Source organism: Mobula birostris, chromosome 19 (assembly GCF_030028105.1).
Source record: "Mobula birostris isolate sMobBir1 chromosome 19, sMobBir1.hap1, whole genome shotgun sequence".
Lineage (NCBI taxonomy): Eukaryota > Metazoa > Chordata > Chondrichthyes > Myliobatiformes > Myliobatidae > Mobula > Mobula birostris.
This window is the reverse complement of record NC_092388.1, coordinates 45,922,474-45,939,981: the sequence shown is the minus strand read 5'-3', so window position 1 is coordinate 45,939,981 and position 17,508 is coordinate 45,922,474. Positions and strand designations below refer to the sequence as shown.

The window sequence follows — 17,508 nt, the reverse complement described above, 5'->3', positions numbered from 1 at the left end:
CTTAGCAGGTTGCCAGTAAGGTGTGTGTCTAACATCTTTTAAATCCATTTGGTACAGGTTAAAGCCAGACTGCACTGTGTTGAGAGGTTATTTACTGTATCCAGTGTTCCCAGTGCAGACTCCTTTTCATTGGTGAGACCCGATGTTAATTGGAAGACTGCTTTATCGAGCACCTTTGCTCCATCTGCAATAGGCACTATTTCCCATGGCCAGCTATTTTAATTCCAACATGTCATTCCATTGCCTCCTGTAGCTGGTACAGCCACTCTCAGGTTGGAGGAGCAATGCCTCATATTCCATCTGGGTAGCCTTCAGTCTGATGATATAAACATTAATTTCTCTAATTTTTGGTCATTTCTCTCTGCTCCCCCTTCTCTCTTTTTCCATTCTCCATTCTGGTTCCCCTCTTTTCCTTCACTTCTCCTTACCTGCCTATCACCTTCCTTTTGTGTCATTCTTCCTTTCATTCCTCCCATGGTCCACTCTCCTCTCCTATCAGATTCCTCCTTTAGACCTTTACCCTTTCACCTCACAGCTTCTCCTTTCATTCCTTCCCCTCCCCCATCCACCTACCTTCCTCCTCACTTGGTTTCACCTATCACTTTCCAGTTTATACTTCTGGCTCTTCCCCCTTCCTTTCCAGTCCTGATGAAGGCTCTCACGCTGAAAGGTGAACTGTTTATTCCCCTTTATAGATGCCACCTGACTTGCTGAGTTCTTCCAGCATTTTGTGTTGTTATTTGTGGGGAAATGTTTTGTTTCTCCAACAGATGAGGTAGCTTTAGAACATTACCATCCTTATCCTTGTCTGGGCCCAGTAAGTGGATGCCAGGGTAAGGCTGACTTTTTGTAACTATGTTCAGCCAGAAGTGCCATGTGAATGAACTATATTGATATCTTTATGAGATCCCCAACATTACAGAAGCAGACTTTGATTCACTTCACATAACTCCAAGAAAGTGTGGAAAGCTAAGTATTGATTCAGCAAATGCTTGAGTCTCAAACATCTTGCATTTGTCACTAAAGATTTGCACTCCAGAATTTGCTCTGCCTCAAGCTTAGCTGTTTCAAAGCACTTACATTACTGGAATTCTGATTGACAATGGAAAATTGATCAGTTATTTACTGTCCATGAAAAGCCCAGCAAACCAGATTAGCTAATTATCACGCAATCGTTCTACTCTCAATCATCAAGAAAGTGATGTAACACATCATTTCTGTTGTGATGGATTAAGCTTGTTTCCAGAATTTGTTCATTCATTTCTATGTGTATTCTCCAATTGTAATGAAAGTAAATTAATTTAGCTTAATGCTTTAATTATTTGTGTTTCAATGTGTTATGATGCATTTAAAATTGTATTTTTAATAATTAATTTTGGATTTTTTTGTATACCTTTTAATGTGTATAAGCAAATCACTGTGTAAATTCTACAGCACCATCTGTGACTTTTTTGCAAAATACCCTGATGGTATCTTCATTATTGCAGGTGATTTTAACCATGCAAACCTAAATACAGCACTGCCTAAATACCACCAGCATGTTGATTTTGCTACCAGAGGTGGAAATACACTAGACCTGTTTTACACTAACATACCAGTTTTTAAAATTCATTTGTGGGATTTATTGCCCATCCCTAGTTGCCCTTCAGAAGGTGGTGATGAGCTACCTTCTTGAACCTCTGCAGTCCCTGAGGTGTAGGTAGACCCACAGTGCTGTTAGGGAGGGAATTCCATGAGTTTGACCCAGTGACAATGAAGGAATGGCAAAATGTTTCCAAGTTAGGATGGTAAGTGACTTGGAGGGGGATTTCCAAGTGATGGTGTGCCCAGGTATCTGCTATTCTCATCCTTCTAGATGGTAATGGTCGTGGTTCTGGAAGGTGCTACCTTAGGCACTTTGGTATGTTGTTGCAGTGCATCTTGTAGATAGTACACACTGCTGCAACTGTTCACCGATGGTGGAAGGATTGGATTCTTGTGGAAGGGGTACCAATCAAGTGGGTTGCCTTCTACTGGATGGTGTCAAGAGTGTTGATGGAGCTGTACTCATCCAGGCGAGTGGTGAGTATTTCATTACGTTCTTAAAGTGAGTCTTGTAGATGGTGAACATGCTTTGGGGAGTCAGGAGATGAGTTATATGCCACAGGATTCCTAGCATTTGACCTGCTTTGGTGGCCACAGTGTTTATATGGCTAGACTGGTTCAGTTTCCTGTCAATGGTAACCCCCAGGATGTTGATAGTAGGGGATTCAGTGATGCTGATACCACTGAATGCTAAGGGACTGTGGTTAGAGCCTCTCTTGTTGGAGATGTTCATTGCCTGGCGCTTGCATGGCTTGAGCATTACTTGCCACTTGTCATCCCAAGCCTGGATATTGTCCAGGTCCTGCTGTATTTGGGTATGAACGGCTTCACTATCTGCGAACATCCCCACTTCTGACCTTATGATGGAAGGAAGGTTATTGATGAAGTAGCTGAAGATGTTTGGTCCTTGGACACTTCCCTGAGGAACTCCTGCAGTAATGTCCTGAGGATGAGATGATTGACCTCCAACCACCCCAACCATCTTCCTTTGTCAGGTACAATTACAACCAGTGGAGAATTTTCCCCCTAATGCCTATTAACTCCATTTTAGTTAGGGCAGCTTGATGCCATACTGTCTATAAAGCAGTCCTTCAACCCCACATTGGATTCATAGATCACTTATCTGTAATATCTGTGGCGGTTCTCCGTCTTCCAGGTCATTGTATATCAAATAGTAGCAAATCAAGGCCACTGGGCTCACTGTGTTGTCTAGAAGATGTTTTGCCACTCATCCGAGAGGCTTCTTCAGTTCTGATCCATGGTGGGTAGTTTTCCAGCTTATAAACTTTGTGAGTTCTTTAAAGGTATAGCAATCATATGAGGGTTGTTAAGAGGCGCAGAGGTAATGAGAGAGTCATTGGTCTTATCTTTGCTTGAATGGAGGTGTGAACTGTTGTGGAGACGCTGGGGTAGAGATGTTAAGACTACATTGTAAATAGCTGAAAGGTGGTATCTTATCTCATCCCCTCTGTTCAGGGATGGGTTTTCCATTTGACAAAGATGGCTTTTAAAGGATGAAGGACACTCCTTTGATAACAATCTGCACATTTTGGACAGGGAGGACATTGGTTTGAAAGTGGGGGTTAAAGAAGCCCATAAGACCATAAGATATGGGAGCAGAAGTAGGCCATTGGGCCCATCGAGTCTGCTTCACCATTCAATCATGGGCTGATCCAATTCTTCCAGTCATACCCACTCCCCTGCCTTCTTCCCATACCCTTTGATGCCCTGGCTAATCAAGAACCTGTCTATCTCTGCCTTAAATGCACCCAATGACTTGGCCTCCACAGCCGCTCATGGCAACAAATTCCACAGATTTACCACCCTCTGACTAAAGTAATTTCCCTGCATCTCAGTTCTAAGTGGACGTCCTTCAATCCTGAAGTCATGCCCTCTTGTCCTGGACTCCCCTACCATGGGAAATAACTTTGCCATATCTAATCTGTTCAGGCCTTTTAACATTTGGAATGTTTCTTTGAGATCCTCCCTCATTCTCCTGAACTCCAGGAAATACAGCCCAAGAACTGCCAGATGTTCCTCATACGGTAAACCTTTCATTCCTGGAATCATTTTTGTGAATCTTCTCTGAACCCTCTCCAATGTCAGTCTATTCTTTCTCAAATAAGGAGCCCAAAACTGCAAACAGAACTCTCGTGTGGTCTCACGAGTGCCTTATAGAGCCTCAACATCACATCCCTGCTCTTATATTCTTACCTTTAGAAATGAATGCCAACATTGCATTTGCCTTTTTCACCACCAACTCAACCTGGAGGTTAACCTTTAGAGTCTCCTGCACAAGGACTCCCAAGTCCCTTTGCTCTCTGCATTTTGAATTCTCTCCCCAACTAAGTAATAATCTTCCCATTTATTTCTTCCACTGAAGTGCATGACCATACACTTTCCAACATCGTATTTCATTTGTCACTTCTTTGCCCGTTCTCTTAAACTATCTAAGTCTCTCTGCAGGCTCACTGTTTCCTCAACACTACCTGCTTCTCCACCTATCTTTGTATCATCGGCAAATTTAGCCACAAATCTATTAATCCCATAGTTCAAATCATTGACCAACGTCATAAAAAGCAGTGGTCCCACCACTGACCCCTGTGGAACTCCACTGGAAACTGGCAACCAGCCAGAATAGGATCCCTTTATTCCCACTCTCTGTTTTCTGTCGATCAGCCAATATCACCCATGCTAGTAACTTCCTTGTGATTCCATGGGCTCTTATCTTGCTAAGCAGCCTCATGTGTGGAATCTTGTCAAAAGCCTTCTAAAAATCCAAGTACTGCACATCTACTGCATCTCCTTTGTCTACTCTGCTTATAATTTCCTCAAAAAAATTGTAGTAGGTTTGTTAGGCAGTATTTTCCTTTCATGAAACCATGCTGGCTTTGGCCTACCTTGTCATGTGCCTTTAGGTACCCCATAATCTCATCCCTAACATTTGATTCCAACAACTTCGCAACCACTGATGTCAAGCTAACAGGTCTATAGTTTCCTTTCTGCTGCCTCCCACCCTTCTTAAATAGCGGATTTTCCAGTCATCTGGTACAATGCCAGAATCTGTCGATTCTTGAAGGATCATTGTTAATGCCTCTGCAGTCTCTCCAGCTACTTCCTTCAGAACGCGAAGGTGCATTCCATCAGGTCCAGGAGATTTATCCACCCTCAGACCATTAAGCTTCCTGAGCACCTTCTCAGTTGTAATTTTCACTGCACATACTTTACTTCCCTGACACTCTTGTATTCTACTGTGAAGATTGATGCAAAATACGCATTCAGTTCCTCTGCCATCTCTGTGTCTCTAATTACAATATCTCCAGTATCATTTTCTATTGGTCCTATATCTACCCTTGACTCTCTTTTACCATTTATTTACTTTAAAAAGCTTTTAGTATCTTCTTTGATATTAGTTGCCAGCTTCCTTTCATAATTCCTTCCTAGTGGCCTCCTTAGTTTCCTTCTGCAAGTTTTTAAAAGCTTCCCAATCCTCTATCTTCCCAGTAGCTTTGGCTTCCTTGTATGCCCTCTCTTTTGCTTTTACTTTGGCTCTGTCTTCACTTGTTAGCCACGGTAGTGTCCTTCTTTCATTCAAAAATTTCTTCTTATTTGGAATATATCTGTCTTGCATTTCCCTCATTTTTCGCAGAAACTCCAGCCATTGCTGTTCTGCTGTCCTTCTTGCTAGTGTCCCTTTCCAGTCAACTTTGGCCAGTTCCCCTTTCATGCCATTGTAATTTCCTTTATTCCACTGAAATACCGACACATTGGATTTTTTAGTTTCTCCTTCTCAAATTTCAAAGTGAATTCGGATCATATTAATAACGATCTAATTATTTAATATTATTTCTTATACACTGGGCCACCCCACCCTCTCTGCCTACTAACCTATCTTTCCAATACATCGTATATCCTTAGATGTTCAGCTCCCAATGGCAACCATCCTTTAGCCAAGTGTTAGAGATGTCCACAATGTTATATTTGCCAATCTGTAGCTGAATTTCAATATCGTCCATTTTATTTCTTGTGCTGCGCGCATTCAAATATAGGACTTTCAAATATAGGCCATCCTGGTCAAACTGGAAAACCCATCCCTGAACAAAGGGGTGGGGTATGACACCATCTATCAGCTATTTACGATGCAGTCCAAATATCTCTACCCCGACATCTCCACAACAGTTCACACCTCCATTCATGCAAAGATAAGACTAATGGCCCTCTCATTATCTCTACGACTCTTTATGACTCTCATGTGATTGCTCTACCTTTAAAGAACTCACAGAGTTTATAAATTGGAAAACTACCCACCATAGATCAAAACTGAAGAAGCCTCGGATGAGTGGTGAAACATCTTCTAGGCAGCACAGCAAGTCCAGTGGCCTTGATTTACAGTACTATTGCTTGATATACTGTGATCTTAATTCCAGTGACCAAATGGGTCAAACTAGATCTAAAGGTGGTGAAAACCTGGCCTGAGGGTGCAATCTCTGCTTTGATAATACGAACTAGAGAATTTTCAGAGAGGCAGCTACCTATGGCAGCCATGTTAACATTGAAGATTCTGTGACCAGCTACGTAGAGAAGTGTACTGAGGATGTTACCATCACAAAGCGCATCCTGGTGAGGAAAAATCAGAAGCCATGGTTTACTGCAGAGGTCCTTGCCAGGCTGAGGGATCATGATACTGCTTTTAGATTGGGAGATGGAACAGCTCTCAGAGAAGCAAGAACTGTGCTTTCCCGCACCATCATAAAGGCAAAATGGGAGCGTTCTCAGAGAATTTGTAGTCGTTCTGCGATACCAGAGGTATGAGGCGCATGTGGCGGGGAATCTGGAGGATTATAGACTACAAATCTATCCTGCACATCAGTGACCAGGATGCTTCACTCCCTGAGAGGCTGAATGTCTTCTACACCCGGTTTGATGTGCAGGACAAAGTGCTGGCAAGGAAGGCACCTCTCCTCCCAGGGGAGCAGACCCTCTGTCTGGCTGAAGCTGAGGTGACGAAGACTCTGCCAGAGTCAACCCATGCAAAGCTGTGGGGCCCGCTAATGTACCAGATTGGGTTCTGAAAGACTGCATAGCCCAGCTGACAGAGGTGCTGACAGATATATTTAACATATCTGTGGAACAATCCATTGTGCTCTCGGTTTCAAGGTGGCAACCATCATTCCAGTGCCAAAGAAGGTGACAGTATCCTGCCTAAATGACTATCGTCTGGTGGCATTAACATCAACCATTATGAAATGCTTTAAGCAGCTGGTCATGGAGCATATTAAGGCCTTTCTCCTGGCTACGTAAATTGATCCACTGATGATACAAAGGCTCAGCCCTCCACTTTGTCCTGTTTCACCTGGAAAATGGGGTCTTATATGCTAGACTGCTGTTTAAAGACTTCAGTTCAGCATTCAATACCATCATACCCCAGAAACTGGTGAGGAAGCTGTCCACACTGGCAACGCATGACTGTATTGCAGGATCTAGCTCAAACTGTGTTATCAGGTTTATGGATGACACAACAATGGTTGGCCTTATCAGGAGTGATGATGAGACGGAGAACAGAGAACAGGAAGGATTCATCTGTAGATGTTATCCTTACCTTCATTAAGTTATCGTGCGTTATGTTTTTTACATCCTGATTTGAAGAAAAGTTGTCTTGCTTCAATATATATTATATATGTTATATGTATGTATCTGGTTAAATGACAGTAAACCTCACTTGTCACTTTGTAAACTGAAAAATCCTCAACTTTGACTAAATCCAAAGTTCCTCTCCCACCTACTTGGATATTCCAGTGATACTGTATCTGGATTTTGAAATTTATGGCCCCCTGATCTTCTGGTCATCAGTGCCTATCTGAGGCAGGAGGGGGAAATGTGGATTTTTCACATTTGGCTTGGTTGAGTGTGATTGGGCCAGGATGACTGATGGCAGTTCCAGTGAATGAACTGGATCCAGAAATATTCAGTTTGATATTATGTTTATTTCTTTTTCATCATGGAAAAAAAATCAAATATCATTGTTCAAATAGCTTTAATTTAGAATGGTGAATGCCCAGATGATTAAAAGTTTAAATTGTAGACTGTCTTAATTAATAAACAACAGAATTGTTTGAGAGCACGACTCCACCACTAATGGACACTTGAAGAAACCTGCAAATAAATCTTTGTACTGAAAACAAAGAAATTAAGCTGAAACAGTGAAACATTTAGTTTTACTTCATGAAAAGTAAAAATAAACAGAGTAATGAAAGATAGGTTTGGTAAATTCTTCGTAAAGTCTACTCCAGAACTTGGGGAGAGGGGTGGGAAATGTCTGTGTATAGTAAAATCTATGTAAAAGCCAACCTTCCTTTTTCATATTCGTGCTATTTGGTAGGAGTTATAACTTCCAACATTTGCAATTTAGGAAAGTAATTTACCCCGTCAGCAAATCAGCCATAATGATTTGCACCTGTTATATTTCTAGATAGTAGTGATTGTGAAGGTATAGTTTCAATAAATGTTTCAGACTTTGAGATAGACTCTTTGAATATAGAAATGTTATGGAAAATAGAACCATGTAGAAATTTTAAGGTATCTGCACAGTAATGAAAATGACATTTTTAGTATTTTCAAAAACCTGTGACTCTTTGATGTGAAAAGGATGTTTTTGTTTGTATAACTAATTACCTTGGTAATGCAGTTTCAATTTGGGCGGGGGGAGGATGAGGAAAGATTGGATTTTTCTGTTGCTTATTAATATTTATCTTCAAAACATTTAGTAATGTCACAAACAGCACTATATATTTTTCCTTCAATTATTATTACCTTGTCATTCTTTTAAGGAATTTTAATAATGGCTTGCTGTTTCCTTTGAGTAGTTAGCCACCTGTAATTATCTATCTGCTTAATAAGATTTTACCTTTGAGTCGATACCTTTATGGGAATTTTTTGAATGAAGCCATCTCTGATCGGATTGGTGAGGCATTCCCAGTATGGGGTATTCCACTCATAAGGCTCAGAAAAGTGTTTTGACAGCCAGTTAAATTACAATATCTACCCATTATGGCTAGCAAAAACCTTGAATGTTTGCAAATGCTTCTGACATTCAGAAGTACAGGTTGAGTACCTCTTACCCAAAATTTCAAAATCTGAAATTATTTTGAGCACTGACATGGCATCACAAAGGGAAATTTTCATAAGGCACTGGGAAGATACCCAGGAGATGCACACAGACAGGTCTGAGAAGTGACCTCACATATGTAATGAACAGAAGTTAATGGAAAATAGAAAAAACACTGCATAAATCAAAAAATGAAGATCTCAATCGTGTATTGAAGGTGTGGATTGTTCAGCATTGGAGTGAATGGTGCTTAATGGTATGCTAGTCACGAAACAGACAAAGGTCTATCACAACAAACTGAAGATTGAAGGTAATTGTGAATATTCCGCAGGCTGGTTGTGGAAATTTTAAGAAAGGCGTGGCATTAAATTTTTAAAGATTTGTGATAAAGCGACTGCTGATGATGAAGTAGCAGAGAAATTTATTGAGTTTACCAAGATCGTTATTGATGAAAATCTTAACACTGATGAATGGCTACATCAGTACATATGTGTGATGAACAAGTGTAAGACAAACACTACTTAACAGAAGCACATAAATTCAGAGGTCAGAATGATGGTAATCCCAAGCTATCTCATTATATATTCTGAACTCAAAAATCCAAAACAAGCATTTTGGATAAGGGATACCTGTAATAAGAAATTAAATATTATTAGTCTTATGAAGTACATTTCAAAACCTGAAGTTCTTTGTATAAAAATTCGAAACACTAAAATCAGTAAATTAACCCATTTAATTAATCAGAATGTTAATTATTTGAAACTTGTCTCTTTCTCCATAGACATTCCTCTCTGGTGAAATTAAACTACACTCCAGTTTAACATCCAGGAAACTGCAGGACATTTGTATTATAGTATTGGACTTCATGAGGAGTCCAGTGTTGGGAATGCATTCAGGTTGACAGTGGCAATCAGTTGTGAGGAAGTTTGTCCCTTCTTTGTTCTGCCTTGCTCGCATGGGTATTCTGAGCTTCCTCATAGTTCTGAACATAAACACTGGCATTTCGAAGTGGAAGAAGAACCTTTTTTATGTGTAGAAACTTGAATCATTTTCTCTGTTATTGATACTGGAGAAACTTATTGAGTGGTGACAAAACAGTTCATTGTTGCCAGTATAATTGTATTTATTGTACAAAACTGTCAGAATTTGTTGTAGCATCTATCATATAGACTTTTGCTATGCCTTAACTTTCAACATAATGGCTGAAACTGCGTTTTTTTTTGGTATAGTATCCTCAACACACTGAATATTTATTTATACTTAAAATATTATTTAACTTTGGAGCCTTATTTATTTTTTTATTGTGAATGTGGTAAAACAAATATAGATGGTTAGAAACTTTCATAGATCATAATCTTAAATTATAATAATTTTTCTTAGATTACATTTTCATTTTTGTCTTGAAGTCCATTGAAACTCTTCAGTGTGACCCTTATTGGTAAAACTAATTTTGTGCAGAGTCATTCTTGGAAATCTGTCAGAGTAATTTTGTTCCAGATTTTTTTTGTCTTTCTTCTCTTGAGTTCACCAATAAATTCATAATCCATTTCTGTTTTGAATAGATGATGAGCCAGGCAGAAGGACAAATGAAGAATCTTGTGCATTCAATAGAATCTCTCCCACCTTCTGGACCTCTTTCTGCATTGGATCAAGATTTGCTTCTTCTGAAAGCTACCTCAGCTGCTACCATGAGCTGCCTTGGTGATTGCTTGAGCATTCTACAGCAAAGCGCACAGCAAACAGCCCAGCACAGCAAAAGATTATCAACAGGTGAGTTTTATGGTACTGTAAATTGATGGTAACTAAGTAGAATACAGAACTCCCTGTCTCATCCTATAACTTGTGATTTTGAATGGTAGTTCCATTTGGCTTCATTGGTAGCTAATCAACATTTTGATGTTTTTGTTCTCAAGATGGAACCTGGAGAATGTAAATTCAAATAAATAAATAACTGGTAGCCCAATCATACTGATAATTTTTTATTTGGGAAAATTACTTTTCTTCCTTTTTGAGAAAGTCTCACACAGGATAATAATTTCACTGTATGATCTAATCTGTGTACCTTATGCAATATCATATTTTTCTTTGTCCTTCTGGGTTAAGTAATAAAGGTTTGTCTGCTCTTGATTTATGGTCTTTATTTCAATAGCATCCTGAATGGTGCTTTTTGGATACTGGTTCCTTGGAGTAAGTAAAACTGTTTGTTTCCTCTGGCCTGGCAATCTCTTCCTGTGACCAATCTCGAATAGAGCATTATTTCACAAATTCAGTGCCGACCATGTCAATAATGTGATCTGCTTAGTGTGGCCAGTTAACTGTAACTAGGTCTCAATGTTGGTGATAGAAACATAGAAATATAGAAAATAGGCACAGGAGTAGGCCATTCGGCCCTTCGAGCCTGCACCGCCATTCAGTATGATCATGGCTGATCATCCAACTCGGAACCCTGTACCTGCTTTCTCTCCATACCCCTGATCCCTTTATTCACAAGAGCCATATTTAACTCCCTCTTAAATATAGCTAATGAACTGGCCTCAACTGTTTCCTGTGACAGAGAATTCCACAGATTCACCACTCTCTGTGTGAAGAAGTTTTTCCTCATCTCGGTCCTATAAGGCTTCCCCTTTATCCTTAAACTGTGACCCCTCGTTCTGGACTTCCCCAACATCGGGAACAATCTTCCTGCATCTAGCCTGTCCAATCCCTTCAGAATTTTATACATTTCAATAAGATCCCCCCTTAATCTTCTAAATTCCAGTGAGTATAAGCCTAGTCGATCCAGTCTTGCATCATATGAAAGTCCTGCCATCCCAGGAATCAATCTGGTGAACCTTCTTTGTACTCCCTCCATGGCAAGAATGTCTTTCCTCAGATTAGGGGACCAAAACTGCACACAATACTCTAGGTGTGGTCTCACCAAGGCCTTGTACAACTGCAGTAGAACCTCCCTGCTCCTGTACTCGAATCCTCTTGCTATGAATGCCAGCATACCATTTGCCTTTTTCACCGCCTGCTATACCTGCATGCCCACTTTCAATGACTGGTGTACGATGACACCCAGGTCTCATTGCACCTCCCCTTTTCCTAATCGACCACCATTCAGATAATAATCTGTTTTCCTGTTCTGGCCATCAAAGTGGATAACCTCACATTTATCCACATTAAATTGCATCTGCCATGAATTTGCCCACTCACCTAACCTATCCAAGTCACCCTGCATCCTCTTAGCATCCTCCTCACAGCTAACACTACCGCCCAGCTTCGTGTCGTCCGCAAACTTGGAGATGCTGCATTTAATTCCCTTGTCTAAATCATTAATATATTGTAAACAGCTGGGGTCCCAGCACTGAGCCTTGCGATACCCCACTAGTCACTGCCTGCCATTCTGAAAAGGTCCAGTTTATTCTCACTCTTTGCTTCCTGTCTGCCAACTAATTCTCTATCCACATCAATACCATACCCCCAATACCGTGTGCTTTAAGTTTGCACACTAATCTCCTGTGTGGGACCTTGTCAAAAGCCTTTTGAAAATCTAAATATACCACATCCACTGGTTCTCCCCTATCCACTCTACTAGTTATATCCTCAAAAAATTCTATAAGGTTCGTCAGACATGATTTTCCTTTCACAAATCCATGCTGACTTTCTCCAAGGCTTCGGCGAGCAGAGGCTGAAAATGAGCTTCACTCCAAGTGAGGTAAGGCTGGGTAAGTTCCTTTAAAAGGAGAACGGTCTGCAGCGGTATTTTATGTGAAGCAAAGAAGGCGGCGAGGCTGTAGCTCATTAGGTGAGCTAGGGCAGTAGCAATAGTTGTTCTAACAACTCCAAGGGAAGGAGCGGCACCACTGCGCAGACGCGTAACGTCAGCCGGGGGAGCGCCGAGTGCTTAAAAAGAGGACTTCCCTATCCAGCGGGCAGCGGAGTGAGTGGTAGCAGAGTGAAGGGGCTTTGGCTCCTTGGGCTTTGGCTGAAGTGAGCAGAGTCTGAGGAGGAGCTTGCTCCCAGTGAGGCCCATACCACTCCCGAAGCAGTTGGCAATGTTCCACGTCCACGTTTCAAAAGTTGAGGCAACATATTCGATTGTAAGGGGAATAGACAGGCCTTTCTGCGGCTGCAAATGAGACTCCAGGAGGGTATGTTGCCTCCCTGGTGCAAGGGTCAAGGATGTCTCTGAGTGGCTGCAGGACATTCTGGAGTGGGAGGGTGAACAGCCAGTGGTCGTGATGCACATAGATACCAACGATATAGGTAAAAAACAGGATGAAGTCCTACAAGGTGAATTTAGGGAGTTAGGAGATAAACTAAAAAGTTGGACCACAAAGGTAATAATCTCTGGATTACTACCAGTGACACATGCTAGTCAAAGTGGAAATAGGAGGATATTTCAGATGACTACGTGGCTTGAAAAATGGTGCAAGGGGGAGGGATTCAAATTTCTGGGGCATTGGAACCAGTTCTAGGGGAGGTGGGACCGGTACAAACAGGATGGTCTGCACCTGGGCTGGGTTGGACTGGAACCAATGTCCTAGGGGGAGCGTTTGCTACTGTTGTTCAGGAGGATTTAAGCTGATGTGGCAGGGGGATGGGGACAAGTGCAGAGAGACAGAGGGGTGTAAAATGAGGGTAGAAGCAAAAAGTAGTAAGGTGAAAAGTAAAAGTGGCAGGCAGGCAAATCCAGGACAAAAATCAGAAAGGGCCACTTTTCAACTTAATTGTATAAGGGCTAAGAGTGTTGTAAAAACAAACCTGTAGGCTTTGTGTGTCAATGCAAGGAGCATTTGTAACAAGGAGGATGAATTGAATGTGTAGATAGTTGTTAATGAATATGATATAGTTGGGATCACAGAGACATGGCTCCAGGGTGACCAAGGATGGGAGCTCAACATCCAGGGATATTTGATATTCAGTAGGGATAGACAGGAAAGAAAAGGGGGTGGGGTGGCATTGCTGGTTAGAGAGGAGATTAACGCAATAGAAAGGAAGGACATTAGCCTGGAGGATGTGGAATCGATATGGGTAGAGCTGCATAACACTAAGGGGCAGAAAATGCTGGTGGAAATCATATACAGGCCACCTAACAGTAGTAATGAGGTTGGGGATGGCATTAAACAGGAAATTAGAAATGCGTGCAATAAAGGAACAGCAGTTATAATGGGTGACTTCAACCTACATATGGATTGGGTGAACCAAATTGGTAAGGGTGCTGAGGAAGAGGATTTCTTGGAATGAATGCAGGATGGTTTTCTGAACCAACATGTGGAGGAACCAACTAGAGAGCAGGCCATTCTAGACTGGGTATTGAGCAATGAGGAAGGGTTAGTTAGCAATCTTGTTGTGCGAGGCCCCTTGGGTAAGAGTGACCATAATATGGTGGAATTCTTCATTAAGATGGAGAGTGACATAGTTAATTCAGAAACAAAGGTTCTGAACTGAAAGAAAGGTAACTTTGAAGGTATGAGACATGAATTAGCTAAGATAGACTGGCAAATGATACTTAAAGGGTTGACGGTGGATATGCAATGGCAAGCATTTAAAGATCACATGGATGATCTACAACAATTGTTCATCCCGGTTTGGCAAAAGAATAAACCAGGGAAGGTAGTGCACCCGTGGCTGACAAGGGAAATTAGGAATAGTATCAATTCCAAAGAAGAAACATACAAGTTAGCCAGAAAAAGCGGCACACCTGAGGACTGGGAGAAATTCAGAGTTCAGCAGAGGAGGACAAAGGGCTTAAATAGGAAAGGGAAAAAAAGATTTTGAGAGAAAGCTGGCAGGGAACGTAAAAACTGACTGTAAAAGCTTTTATAGATATGTGAAAAGAAAAAGATTGGTTAAGACAAAGGTAGGTCCCTTACAGTCAGAAACAGGTGAATTGATAATGGGGAACAAGGACATGGCAGGCCAATTGAATAACTACTTTGGTTCTGTCTTCACTAAGGAGGACATAAATAATCTTCTGGAAATAGTAGGGGACCGAGGGTCTAGTGAGATGGAGGAACTGAGGGAATAGTGAGATGGAGGAACTGAGGGAAATACATGTTAGTAGGGAAGTGGTGTTAGGTAAATTGAAGGGATTAAAGACAGATAAATCCCCAGGGCCAGATGGTCGGCATCCCAGAGTGCTTAAGGAAGTAGCCCAAGAAATAGTGGATGCATTAGTGATAATTTTTCAAAACTCTTTAGATTCTGGATTAGTTCCTGAGGATTGGAGGGTGGCTAATGTAACCCCGCTTTTTAAAAAAGGAGGGAGAGAGAAACCGGGGAATTATAGGCTGGTTAGCCTGACATCGGTGATGGGGAAAATGCTAGAGTAGGTTATCAAAGATGTGATAACAGCACATTTGGAAAGCAGTGAAATCATCGGACAAAGTCAGCATGGATTTGTGAAAGGAAAATCATGTCTGACGAAATCTTATAGAATTTTTTGAGGATGTAACTAGTAGAGTGGATAGGGGAGAACCAGTGGATGTGGTATAGTTGGATTTTCAAAAGGCTTTTGACAAGGTCCCACACAGGAGATTAGTGTGCAAACTTAAAGCACACAGTATTGGGGGTATGGTATTGATGTGGATAGGGAATTGGTTGGCAGACAGGAAGCAAAGAGTGGGAATAAATGGGACCTTTTCAGAATGGCAGGCAGTGACTAGTGGGGTACCGCAAGGCTCAGTGCTGGGACCCCAGTTGTTTACAATATATATCAATGATTTAGACGAGGGAATTAAATGCAGCATCTCCAAGTTTGCGTGATGTTGGCATGGATGGCATAATGTAAGTCATGATAAATTTCACATCAGTGTTTGCTTCTGTTAAGAGATACCAACAGAGATATGAGAAATGGTCCATCTTTCCAGGATCTGGACATTAAGTTTTTCTGGTTGGAAAGCAGAATGCTGCAGCAGTGCAGCTTGGTCCTGCAGATGTTGAGCATGGGGCCCATTCTCTCAGCTGAAGAACTCAGCTTGGCCTCTGTGTGTGCAAATACACGTGTCATGTGCATGGTGCTGCTCACCAGCTGATGTTGGAATGACTGTCATTACCACAGGATAAATATTTCCCATTAGTGTAACTTTGGAGGAAGTTTCTTTGAAATGTTGATGAGGCATCACAGTAATGTACCCTTTTTAGGCAGAGGTCTTCATAGAGCTGGGTTTTATTATCGACTATTGTATGATATCATGACTTGCATGTTGTCAAGGTACAAATATAAAATGGAGACAATTTGCTGTGGGCAGCTAAGCCAGCATTTACTGCCCATCCCTAGTTGCCCTTAAGAAGGTGGTGGTGAGCTGTCTTCTTGAACCGCTGCAGAACCTGAGGTGTAGGTACACCCACAATGCTGTTAGGGAGGAAATTCCATGATTTTGACCCAATGACAATGAAGAAACAGCGATATGTTTCAAAGTCAGGATGGTGAGTGACTTGGAGGGGGATTCCAAGTGGTGGTGTTCCCAGGTATCTGCTGTTCTCGTCCTTCTAGATGGTAGTGGTCGTGGGTCTGGAGGGTGCTGCCTTAGAAACTTTGGTGTGTTGTTGCAGTGCATCTTGTAGATAGTACACACTGCTGCAACTGTTTATCGATGGTGGAGGATGCTTGTAGTAGGGGTACCAATCAAGTGGGCTGCCTTCTGCTGGATGGTGTCAAGCTTCTTGAGTGTTGGTGGAGCTGTAGGTGAGTATTCCATTACACTCCTGACCTGAGCCTTGTAGATGGTGGACAGGCTTTGGGTAGTCAGGAGATGAGTTAAATGCCACAGGATTCCTAGCCTTTGACCTGCTCTGGTAGCCACAGTGCTTATATGGCTAGGCTGGTTCAGTTTCCTGTCAATGGTAACCCCCCAGGATGTTGATAGTAGGGGATTCAGTGATGCTGATACCACTGAATGCTAAGGGACTGTGGTTAGAGCCTCTCTTGTTGGAGATGTTCATTGCCTGGCGCTTCCATGGCTTGAGTGTTACTTGTCATTTGTCAGCCCAAGCCTGGATATTGTCCAGGTCCCGCTGTATTTGGGTATGAACTGCTTCACTATCTGAGGAGTCACGAATGGTGCAGAACATTGTGCAGTCATCTGCGAACATCCCCACTTCTGACTTTGTGACGGAAGGAAGGCCATTGATGAAGTAGCTGAAGGTTGTTGGTCCTTGGACACTTCCCTGAGAAACTCTTGCAGTGATGTTCTGAGGATGAGATGATTGTCCTCCAACCATCACAACCATCTTCCTCAGTTAACCTTTTGACTCATACTATGGAATATGTTTCACCAGTTTTTCCAGTGTTTCTGGATATTATCCCAAAAGTGTAGAGAAGTTCATCCCCCTTTCCTTCCATCCTTTTGCTGGTTATAGTAAATCTTTAATCTCTAAGCACCAACTGTGTTAATGCAGGAAAATAATTTTGTATGCTGCTTTGATCTTTTAATTTTCTCTGCTCCAAGAATAATCTCTGCTTCTGCAATCTTAACACAACCAAATTCCTTTATCCTGACAAATTTTAGTCAATCTCCAATTTACTCTCTCTGCCATTTTCCTAAGTACAGACACCCGAATTGGACATAGTACGTCATCTTTGATGTAACTTAAGATTTAACAGGATATTTTTGTGCCTTTATTTCCAAAGCTAAGAGCTGAGCTTCATTATTAATATGGCCTGCTTCCTTAAAAGATTTGCATTCATACATCTCGGGTGTCTCTTTTATCCCTTTGACTCAGAAATCTATAATGAAGATTGTTTCTCTGTATGTTTCTCCCAGTTACTAACTTCAAAATTAATATCAACATTAAATCATGCTTGTTATGTCTGGCTGTTTCTTCAGTGTTTA

At 41.5% G+C, this 17,508-nt stretch overlaps 1 protein-coding gene across 3 annotated transcripts in view; it reads left to right on the top strand.

Moving 5' to 3' along the window:
* Positions 1-17,508, top strand: part of osbpl10b (oxysterol binding protein-like 10b) — a 172,082-nt gene that overhangs the window by 77,280 nt on the left and 77,294 nt on the right. For all 3 annotated transcript variants that reach the window (XR_011889749.1, XM_072283533.1, XM_072283534.1), the window contains one exon: positions 10,252-10,459. Coding sequence is in view for 2 of the 3 variants with exons in the window: in XM_072283533.1 (XP_072139634.1) it covers positions 10,252-10,459 (208 nt within the window). In the remaining variant the exon portion in view is untranslated. The remainder of the gene's footprint in view (positions 1-10,251; positions 10,460-17,508) is intronic.